Raw genomic sequence first — 12,008 nt, forward strand, 5'->3', positions numbered from 1 at the left:
TCTACCTTCGGCCGCTGTTCCGAGTATCAGATTCGCCATCTTTAATTCAGCTGCTTTTACAAGTGTTTCACAAATGGTGTATGGTTTGCCCTGCTTTGTGATCAGGTACGCAACTTCATCTGATGCTATGACGATCGGTTTGTTAATGGGTACAAATCCAAGAGCAGGTAAAGTGGCTTTATCATCGAATCTGGCTCTCTTCACCTTGAATTCAGCCAGTGTTGTGTTCTCATATTCTCCATGTAGATGCAGCTTTTCAAAGTGTTTCTTTAGTTTTGCCGTTGCGAAGCTAGAATTGCTCAACTTGGCATTGCAAATCATGCAGATAGGACGCTGACTCCCATCCCGTTCCGTGATACATGAGAATCCACATTGTAGATATTTGTCCGACCACTTTCTTTTTTTGCTCGACATAGTATGGATTAAAATATGAAGATAGTAGTCACATGATATACTGCGATGAGATTCACACGTTGGATCACTCCTGAGTGCACTAAATTTCTCACAGCACAGATTGGCCAAGCAATGTCAGGTGATCATTTGCAGCCAGTGATGACCAAGCGCGGCATGTCATCACATATAGACATGATGAATCAGTGTGTCTTGATCTCCGCGGCAGAGGCTCCACCAAAACCCTGAGACTGACTCACCGAACCCCTAGTGTTCAATCGAACCCAGGTTAAGAACCACTGTACGAGATCCTTGCAATTTTAGCAAGTGCTGGCGATCATATGCTAATTTACTGCAGATATTGACTGTTTTTAGTGATGAATTTGAAGAACTTACTTTTTTGAATTATTATCCCAATAATTACTATGCATTGCTAGTTACTTATGTGATTTCCAATTGGGAAAATTTGCATCATTTTCTCTAACCAGTTCTTCATCTGTTCTCCACTAGTCGCCAGCAGGAGATTGAGGAAAAGCTTATTGAAGAGGAGACAGCGCGGCGAGTGGAGGAGTTGGTGGCAAAGCGTGTAGAAGAAGAGCTGGAGAAACGTAAGGACGAGATTGAGCGGGAGGTGTTACGTCGCGTTGAGGAAGCAAAGCGCATCATGGAGCGACAGCTGCTGGAGGAACTGGAAAGACAGCGACATGCTGAGTTGGCAGCACAAAAAGCCAGAGAGGTAACGCTCTGTCGTTTGGAATTTAGCCCCTCCTTTCTCTTCTTCTTACCCCAACCTTTTAAAGTCCAGTCACCCTCTACAAACGAGACTCGGTGGAGGTGAATTTGGAGGGCCCCTCTTCCAGTGTCCCAGTCTGAATATTTTACCCCTTAAAGCTTTCACAACCAATGGGACTGCTGAGCCCTGTTTCCAACAAGCTGCATATTATGGGTCAGTTTAGTAATTTGCTCTTCCATCATCCAAAGTTGAGTGAGGCTTTCTACTGATCAATTCTTGGCACACTGGTTTTACTGTACAAAATGCAGTACTTCTTGTGATGGTGGATATCAATTAACCATACCAATCCTCAGAAACACAGCCAATAATGTTTTTTCTTATTGCACTGATCATTCTTAGTGTAGAATTCGTCACACTACTTTTGAAGAAACACAAATTAGGATATATAGCTATCACCACCCTATGGGGACACAGTGGAATTAAAAGCCTAATTCGAGTTTCTGTTCTGAACCACTCTGGCAAACTGAACTGCTTGGTGGAAACTGACTTTGCAATGCCATTGAAGTGGCATCCTTCAGGGATCATGTTAACATTTCAACATACAAGCTAAATTGTGATCCATTTAATGATTGTGTTTTTACAACATAATTATCATATGGAATAGTCAAATGATCCTAATCAAATGTCACATCTTGCCTCCAAAATAGACATTAAATGTGGTGAAGGCTTCACTGTCACCAGAGAAATGTAGTCATTTACATACCTGTCTTAAATTCCTCATGTCATCATTCAAAAATAAAAGAGAAATAGTTATCATTAAGATCTCAATAATTAGATAAAAATTTTCCCTGGCATGACTTGAAAAACTTGGATTGCCGTCCATTTATCAGTTAACCTTTCTTTTGATATATAATAAGGAACCTCAAATTAGGTATAACAAATCTATGTTACAATTTCTTAGAAACCAGTATTTGGAAATGCCTAGGATTAGAAAGTAGATACACTCACCATGAAAAGAATTTCTTGATATAGATCTTAAAATACTGTTTATAGGTAAAAGCCAGGAGATATGTTTATGCTCTGTGCAACCACCACATGCATTATTACAGGATGTTAGTTTTGCAGGTTTTGATATGAACCAAATGACGCCTTCTTACATGGGAAGGAGAGTGGTTAGTTCCATCTAGAGTTAAAGCTGTAGGATGTACACCTTCTTTGCTATTTGGATTAATTCAGTAACATACTTTTATGCATACACACACATTGATGTAAAACGAGATAAGCCCAAGTGTTCACACTGCAGGTCTTATCTGTCCAGATTTCCCACAATTGGACTCACGCATGTATTCTTATGTAGTTCTTTTTCAACAGAACATTTGTTCTATCCAGGTTTTCTTAACAACCTTGATTTAATTCAGGCCTTTAAAAAAAAATCCATTTGTTACTGATAAATATGTTTCCTGTCTGATAGCTTAGTTTTACCTTTGCTTGTTTAACTTTTTTTTTTTCCTCCTAAGAAAAAAATGTACTGTTTTACTCATGACTTGCTTCTTCTATAGGGCTGTTTGTAAAAATTGATATTGTTATTTGTAACCACCTTCCTAACTAGCACTTGACCTGAGCTGGCCTGCAGCCTTTCAGCTCAGCTGTGGCTTGTGTCCTGTTCTGTAAGTTTTACCGTGGTCCGGTCCCTCTTGAACACACACAAACACCACTTTGTGCTGTACTCTCCTTCACTCTGCTATCATCTGGGGCTGTGCCACTGCACAGAAATGGAAAAACAATACTTGAATGCGAGCAGTGGCTGCAGGCTCAGCAGCGCAGAAATCAGTTTTAAAGAGGAATACCGCGGGTGCTGTCTGGCAGAGTTCCCCATACCCACCTACACACGCACCCCTGGAGTGTTTCTCTGTCTGCAGGGGCCACAGAGTCTGGACAAGACAGTAAATATACAACTGTTTTATGCGGAATGCTTACACCAGTTGTGTAGATACACAGGCAAGGAACATGCGTAGGTATACATGCATTGGTGAGCCAACACTATTCCATTTTATTCCTGTATTTTTTTTTTTTTTGCTGAGGACATATACTGTCTATTCTTCTAGATTGTCATTGATACTTGTTGAGTGTGAGGGGGTTCCCACTGATTATTTTTAAATTGCTAATTATTTCACAATAATACAGAAACCTTGGTGTGGCTAAACTTAAAATGTTTCTAAAAGGATAACAGCTGTAGCGGAAGGGCAAAGGGTTGGCTTTGTAACCCCCCCACCCCCACTCTAAATTTAGAACAATGTGGCGTGGCTGCAAAAAGAGCCACGGTGTGGTCGTACAAGAGACTTAAAAAGCTTCTCTGTGGTGTAAAAAATCTAATCAGTGTGCATGTATGTATGGTTAATGCAAGTGTACAAAGTATGGTATGGTTGTCACCTGTTTGTGCGCTAACATGCCATCGTGTCACCCATCTAGGAGGAAGAAAAATCTAAGCGGGAGGAGCTTGAAAAAATCTTGGAGGAGAATAACCGTAAAATTGCAGAGGCCCAGGCAAAGCTGGTATGCTACTTTTTTTTCCCCCTCAATTTTTTTCCTCGTTTTATGTCGGGATGAAAAAAGTCCAAATCATTCAGTATGATGTTTTTGAACAGCACGCATCCTGTTCAGTTCATCACCACACAACTTTCTCATTTACTAATGTGGCAAATTGGTGTACAGTTGTGCTAATGCTAGATAAGGTGGCGGCCTGTATGGTTCCAGTGGCACATTCTTTTAAATCTCAAAGGAGATTTAGACGGGACACACCATCCGAGTCACACCATTCCAGCGATGCAGTAGCCAATCATATTTCAGCAGGTCATGTCGTGCTTAGTACTCAAGTGGTATTCACGATGACTCAAGCAAGACCACCGTAATCCACCACAACCAAATCTGTATCTCTCCAATGCAAGATATCCTGTACAGAAAATGGACGACTTGCAATTACAATTTGCTGGAAATCACTGTTCAGTTTTGAAATGATCAGGAAAACTTGTATAGCTGTCAGTATCATGGTTTTTAGAATCGATAATCCTTAGGTCAAACAAAAAAAAAGTTGTAGTTCCAATTTCCTCCATTTCAGAAGTCGGGTTGGGGGGGGTTGTTATTTTTATGAAATATTTTTACTCTGTCTCCAGCAAATGCTGCCATCCTTTTCTTGTCAGTTCTCATTAATTCAGGCTCACCCGTGCATAACGTAATCAAAATTCATGAAGGCTTGGTACAAAAAACATGAAACGATATAAAAAATCTGACATTGCAAAACATGAAAACGTAACTTGACTTCATATGGCTCAGTCATGCTATGACATGGGACTAGGCAGGTACGCTAGCTGATGCTCGTGAACACATGCATGTACGAAAACAACAATCTGGCAACAAGTGGCTTGTAAAACAAGGTTTGAATGCACAACATAACAGTCACATTTGACGAGCGTGCACAGACGAGCAAGAAAAATCACGCGCATAGAATGTATTACGAGTAGAAAAAATATTGATAGACGTCGCTTGATTTGTGTTGTCTTGACATTAATTTACGTGTTTATTTCATAAACGTTAACAAAACAAGCTCGCTCCTAAACAATCAGTATTCAGCCGGAAAAGGGAAATGCAAGTTAACTGTACTGAGCATGTAGGAAAGTGATGCCAAAAGCACGTTCCGAGCTCCTTCACGTACTGCGAGCGCGTTTACGTCGAAAGTCATGAACATTCTGAGCCATGTCAAAGGAAATTCACTTACACCAGGGGTGCTCAATCTGAGGCAGTTTTGGTTGATCGTGTGACTACATGCTCCAAAAAAAAAAACATTTAGACTATCATCCACCTTGCTGCTTGACTCAGGTGTGGCAAATACATTGAGCGCACTCACATAAAGGCGCGTTCTACCAAGCCGGCCTCCTATTTATGGCAATTGTGGCGATGCGCGCGTGCACCCTCCCCCCCAAACCCCCCTCCTAACTAACTATAATACGTATGAAAGTTTTACTTTGACTTGATCTAAGTTCTAACGGTCATTTTCCCTGTGGTACGAGTTATCTTGAAGTCGAAAACTTTTGCCCTATACATGCTTTAGATACATGCTTTAAGATATAGATCATCTACTGCGATCTTTCATTAATGGATTGACAGTATGGATACCGCCGTAAATTACGCTGGATTATAAAAATACATCACGATTGGCGACAAGAATGTTTGTTACAATGTATCGCTAGCTTGTTGCCACTAATGCCGATTATGTTCAACTAAACTTTCAGCATTTTCAAAACATTGTGGGTATAGACCGTTCATGTTTATTCCTTGACAGGCCAGTGCATTTAACTTTTCTTCGGATAAAGTTTGTCAGATAAATAATTTTTATTGATGAAAAATTTTAAATACCGTTTTATATCTTGTTCTACTAATATCAGTTGAAATTGGAAATGATCATTTCTGAGTTTGAAATTATTTTCTTTTAGTTATCTGTTTATTTTATTTTTAATTGAAAGTTTTGTTATTTTAAGGTCTTGAGATTCAATCCCTAATCACTCCCGCAACTTTATCTGCGAGCATGACTGACCACACACGTACATTTTCAAATGTGGTTGACTGGCATAGTTTAGTTTATCCTCCACATTTCCCATCCATGGCCAAGACTTCAAAAGCAACATCTGGCTCATCTCCAATCTGAAAAATATCCATTGGAGCTACCTTTGGTGTCTTGGTCCAGTTCTGGTGCCTCCTGAATTCATAAACCGTGATCCTATTTATCTCCCACAGCATGTCATCCTCTGTGCCATCCATGGCTTTTGTGGGGAAACATTTTTTTAAGTCCCAAGAGTGTTGGTTCCGCAGCCCAGCCTCTCGCCCACCTGACGCCATAGGTTTCCTGGGGCGTCTGGTGGCTATCAAAACTTTGTGAGCTCAAACTACATAGAAACAAGGGTAATTGGCACATTTTAAAAAAACAAAGCGACTATTTCAATTGTGTGTGCTCTCGCATTTTTTATCAATGTGCCCATGACGGTTGTATTGCGTAGTTTGAGCTCACAAAGTTTTGATACTCACGTGAGACGAGCTATTGTTGTTTCGGACTGCGGCGCTACTTCCGGGTTGGCGGCGTCATCAGCACGAGGAATGATACATTAATTTTAAAAGCAGCTGCACAACTAGCTGTTGTGGGTACATTTTTTTTTTCTTGGTTTAAGTAATAAACTCACGGGCAGTCGTTTCTGACCTTCGGTGCACTGGCAACAAACATGCTACGCGAACGATCGTAAAATAGAAGCTCGCTGAGGAGGTCATAGAGTTCAGGTTGGGGCCACACATTACCGTAATAAATATAAATGTGTGACATAAGACGTCGAATATCATAACGAAATGTATTTGTATTCCTTTTTTTTTTTTACAACTCTATTTACCTGTATACAACTATACAATGTGACTGTATTTTTTATTTTTCATCCATACCTAAACATAATGCGCTCGACTAACTTTGAAAATATTTTGGGAAAAATTTGAGCATTATTTTGAGAAATTACGGTACATACTCTGGTATAACAACTCTTAAGTTATTTTAAGGTCTTGAGATTCCATCGCTAATAACACCTGCAACTTTATATCTGCGGGCATGACTGGTGGACCACACCTGTAACTTTATATCTGCGGGCATGACTCACCACACCCATACGTTTTTCAAATGTGAGTGAGTGACATCAACTCGCACGAAGAATTGGCAAATGGTCACACCGCAGGGCTGCTATCAAACACCCGACCTAACTGTGCTTCCGCATATGCGCGTGCGTGGCCGTAGAGAACCATGTCCCTCACATTTATTCCGTGGTGTAAAAATGTTAGGGCTGGTGGGAATTTTTATGGTTGGCAGGGAAATCAGAACCACAAGCTTTATTTATTTTTTAACGCCTTAAGACATTTCCTCGAGTACTGCTTGAGTAATGCCTGCTCCCTCCTCCCAAAAGCGTGTGTGTGTGTGTGTGTGCGTGCGCGCGTGCGTGTGCGTGCGTACACACACACACACACAGTGCCTTGTGAAAGTATTCGACCCCCTTGAATTTTTTAACCTTTCACCACATTTCAGGTTTCAAACAAAGATATAAAATGTAATTTTTTTGTCAAGAGCAGCAGAAGAAGTGGGACACAATCGTGAAGTGGAACGAATTTATTGGATATTTTCAACTTTTTTTAACAAAAAGAAAACTGAAAAGTGTGACGTGCAATATTATTCGTCCCCCTCACGTTAATACTTTATAGCACCACCTTTTGCTGCAATTACAGCTGCAAGTTGCTTGGGGTATGTCTCCATCAGTTTTGCACATGGAGAGACTGAAATTCTTACCCATTCTTCCTTGGAAAAACAGCTCGAGCTCATTGGGGGGTTAGGTTGTGAGCATTTGTGAACAGCAGTCTTCAGCTCTGCCCACAGATTCTCGATTGGATTCAGGTCTGGACTTTGACTTGGCCATTCTAACACCTGGATACGTTTATTTGTGAATCATTCCATTGTAGATTTGGCTTTATGTTTTGGATCATTAACGGTGTGGCTCCCAGGTGGCTTGTGGCAAACTTTAAACGAGACTTTTTATGGATATCTTTGAGAAATGGCTTTCTTCTTGCCACTCATCCATAATGGCCAGATTTGTACAGTGTACGACTGATTGTTGTCCTATGGACAGACCCTCCCACCTCAGCAGGAGCTCTCTGCTGTTCATCCAGAGTGATCATGGCCCTCTTGGCTGCATCTCTGATCAGTCTTCTCCTTGTTCGAGGTGAAAGTTTAGAGGGCTGGCCAGGTCTTGGTAGATTTGCAGTGGTCTGATACTTCTTCAATTTCAATATGATTGCTTGCACAGTGCTCCTTGAGATGTTTAATGCTTGGGAAATCTTTTTGTATCCAAATCTGGCTTTAAACCTCTGCAACAGTATCTCTAACCTGCTTGGTGTGTTCCTTGGTCTTCATGATCCTTTCTGCACTTTAAACAGAACTCTGAGACTCATCTCACAGAGCAGGTGCATTTATACGGAGACTTGATTACACACCGGTGGATTCTATTCATCATCATCTGTCAACATTGGATCTTTCAGAGATCCTCACTGAACTTCTGGAATGAATTTGCTGCACTGAAAGTAAAGGGGCCAAATAATATTGCACACCCCACTTTTCAGTTTTATATTTGTTAAAGTAAAAAATATCCAATAAATTTCGTTCCACTTCACGGTTGAGTCCCACTTGTTTTTGATTTCTGACAAAAAATTGAATTTTTTTTTTTTTTTTTTAAAGCCTGAAATGTGGCGAAAGGTTTAAAAATTCAAGGGGTGCAAATATTTTCGCAAGGCACTGAATATGCATGTGCATTGAATGAAAATAGCTCAAGTTTCCTAGTCGGATGATGATCTTTGGAGAAAATAATCTTTCAATTTGACTCACAAAATGCCAGGGAAAAATGCACAGTTAAACAAAAGTACGTTGATGAACACCAAGCCACTCCGATTTTTCTGTTAGATATCTATTGCATTTCACAGCTTCAAATCTTCACTTCATCTCATTCCACTCCATTGATCTGGAATTTCCACAAGGGACTAAACATCACAGTCACAGGTGAGTCACTTTGAACAATCACACAAAAAAAGGATATGCCGTTTAAAAAAAAAAAAAAAAAATTCCAGAGACCTAACGTTTGCGTCATATTAAGTGGCTTGGAACATTGCAAGGACCAAAAAGCCATATAATGAGGGGTAATTTATGAAAAAAATCCTTGATGTCACTGAAATCTCGTGTCCTCAAAACAAGACCTCAAACAAAGAGTATCAGAGCTTATATTATCTTGCCACACTGTTGAAATGAGAGTATCGGACATAGGCGTGGCTACTGATTCACAGTTGCACTCAGACCTCCAATTGTGTGAGTATTTTAACGTTGCATTAGATGAGAGTTGAATGCAGCCCTATAGAGGCACAAGCCACTGCAATCTCTGGGCTGGTCCCGAGCCCGGATAAAACCAGAGTGTTGCGTCAGGAAGGGCATCCAGCGTAAAAACTGTGCCAAAGAAATATGACCGTTCATCGAAAGAATCTAAAGAGAGAAATTCTGGAAGGAATTAAATGAAGTAATTCTGAACATCCCAGACAGAGTTGTGATTGGTGCAGATTGTAATGGACATGTTGGTGAAGGAAACAGGGGCGTTGAAGAAGTGATGGGTAAGTACGGCCTCACGGAAGGGAACTTTGAGGGCCAGATGGTGGTGGACTTTGCAAAAAGGATGGAATTGGCAGTGGTGAACACTTATTTCTAGAAGAGACAGGAACATAGAGTGACCTACAAGAGCGGAGGTAGAAGCACGCATGTAGATTATATTTTGTGCAAACGATGTAATCTGAAGGAGGTTACTGACTGTAAATTAGTGGTAGGGGAGAATGTTGCTCGACAGCATAGGATGGTGGTGGGTCGGAAGATTAAGAAGACAAAGGTAGAGCAGAGAACCATGTGGTGGAAGCTGAGAAAGGAAGAATATTGTGTGGCCTTTCGGAACGAGGTGAGACAGGTTCTCCATGAACAGGAGAAGCTCCCGGAAGACTGGACTACTACAGGCAAGGTAATCAGAGAGACAGGCAGGAGAGTTTTTGGTGTTTCTTGTGGTAGGAAAGGGGAGAAGGAGACTTGGTGGTGGAACCCCAAAATACAGGAAGTCATACAAGGAAAGAGATTAGCGAAGAAGTGGGACACTGAGAGGAATGAGGAGAGGCGAAAGGAGTACATTGAGATGCGACGTAGGGCAAAGGTAGAGGTGGTAAAGGCTAAATGAGTCATATGATGACATGTACACCAGGTTGGACACGAAAGAAGGAGAAAAGGAGCTCTACAGGTTGGCCAGACAGAGGGATTGAGATGGGAAGGATTTGCAGCAGGTAAGGGTGATTAAGGATAGAGATGGAAATATGTTGACTGGTGCCAGTAGTGTGCTAAATAGATGGAAAGAATACTTTGAGAAGTTGATGAATGAAGAAAATGAGAGAGAAGGAAGAGTAGAAGAGGCAAGTGTGAAGGGGCCGGAAGTGGCAATGATTAGTAAGGGGGAAGTTACAAAGGATGAAAAGTGGAAAGGCAGTTGGTCCTGATGACATACCAGTGGAGGTATGGAAGCAATTTGGAGAGATGGCTGTGGAGTTTTTGACAAACTTATTCAACAGAATACTAGTGGGTGAAAAGATGCCTGAATAATGGAGGAAAACTGTACTTTTGCCATTTTTAAGAACAAAGGTGATGTTCAGAGCTGTGGGAATTATAGAGGAATAACGTTGATGAGCTACACAATGAAGTTATGGAAAAGAGTAGTGGAGGCTAGACTCAGGACAGAAGTAAGTACCTGCGAGCAACAGTATGGTCTCATACCTAGAAAGAGTACCACAGATGCATTATTTGCCTTGAGGATGCTGGTGCTGTTTGCAGTGGTAATGAATGGATAGGCTGACAGATGAGGTTAGGCTGGAATCCCCTTGGACCATGATGTTCGCAGATGATATTGTGATCTGTAGTGAAAGCAGGGAGCTGGTGGAGGAACAATTAGAAAGATGGAGACAAGCACTGAAAAGGAGAGGAATGAAGATTAGTTTAAGTAAAACAGAATATATGTGCGTGAATGAGGGGTGGAGGGGGAAGGTTGAGGTTACAGGGAGAAGAGATAGCAATGGTGGACGACTTCAAATATTTAGGCTCAACAATCCAGAGCAATAGTGAGTGTGGTATGGAAGTGAAGACCCGTGTCCAAGCAGGTTGGAACAGCTGCCGGGAAGGTGTCTGGTGTGTTATGTGACATCTGCTCAGATGAAGGGCAAAGTTTATAAAACAGTGGTAAGGCCGGATGTACGGATTAGAGACGGTGGCACTGAAGGAAAAAATCAGGAAGCAGAACTGGAGGTATTACAAATAATGTTGTTGAAGTTCTCGCTCAGAGTGAGCACGTTGGATAGGATTAGAAATAAGTTTATGAGAGGGACAGCCAAAGTTGAATGTTTTGGAGACAAGGTTAGAGAGAGCAGACTTCGATGTTTGGACATGTCCAGAGGCGAGCGAGTGAGTATATGGGTAGAAGGGTGCTGTGGATGGAGATGCCAGGCAAAAGAACGAGCGGAAGACCAAAGAGAAGGTGATGGATATGGTGAGGGAAGTCATGAGGACAGATGGGGTTAGAGAGGCAACCCTGTATGGGACAAGCCGACAGGGGGAAAAAAATAGATGACAGTTGTGACATACAGGATGACTTTATTCAGCTGTTTATCTGCGTGAGAGCACACAATTTATTTTTAATTTCTGGGCTATGGTCTTGGTACTCTTTAGGAACTGATTTTTCTTGGTGTGTGACATTTACAATAAATCTGACTGAGCAAATGCATCTGTGTGAGGAGAAAAAGATGTTCACCTGTATGATGTGGCACTTCATCTCTTACTGGTTGGACACCCCTGCATTAGGTATTAACATTGTAGGTTAAAAAAAAAGATGCTCCTTTGTTGTTTTCAGTAATGCTTTTCAACTGGCCCAACGGTGTCCATCTGCAAAAATAACCATGCGTAAAAAATGGGCAGTAAAGAAATTAAGGAAGAAAGAAAAATTAATACAACTGTGAACATACTTTCCCTTTTAACATACAGTGCCCTCCATAGTTATTGGCACCCCTGGTTAAGATGTTTTTTAGCTTCAAATATTTTTTTTCTCAATAATATGGGACCTTAATGGAAAATAAGAGAAAAATCCAACCTTCAATACAAGTGCATTTATTCAGTGGGGGAAAAATCCCACATAAAGAAATAATTATTTGACATCAAATAGTGTGTGTCACAATTATTAGCACCCCTGGTTTTAAT

General features: G+C 41.0%; 1 protein-coding gene across 1 annotated transcript in view; it reads left to right on the forward strand.

Moving 5' to 3' along the window:
• arglu1a (arginine and glutamate rich 1a) overlaps positions 1–12,008 on the forward strand; it is a 28,308-nt gene that overhangs the window by 13,210 nt on the left and 3,090 nt on the right. Inside the window, exons 2-3 of the mRNA XM_061841065.1 lie at positions 901–1,126; positions 3,593–3,676. Of these exons, the coding sequence (XP_061697049.1) occupies positions 901–1,126; positions 3,593–3,676 (310 nt within the window). The remainder of the gene's footprint in view (positions 1–900; positions 1,127–3,592; positions 3,677–12,008) is intronic.

This window comes from Syngnathoides biaculeatus, chromosome 14 (genome assembly GCF_019802595.1).
Source record: "Syngnathoides biaculeatus isolate LvHL_M chromosome 14, ASM1980259v1, whole genome shotgun sequence".
Classification (NCBI taxonomy): Eukaryota; Metazoa; Chordata; class Actinopteri; order Syngnathiformes; family Syngnathidae; genus Syngnathoides; species Syngnathoides biaculeatus.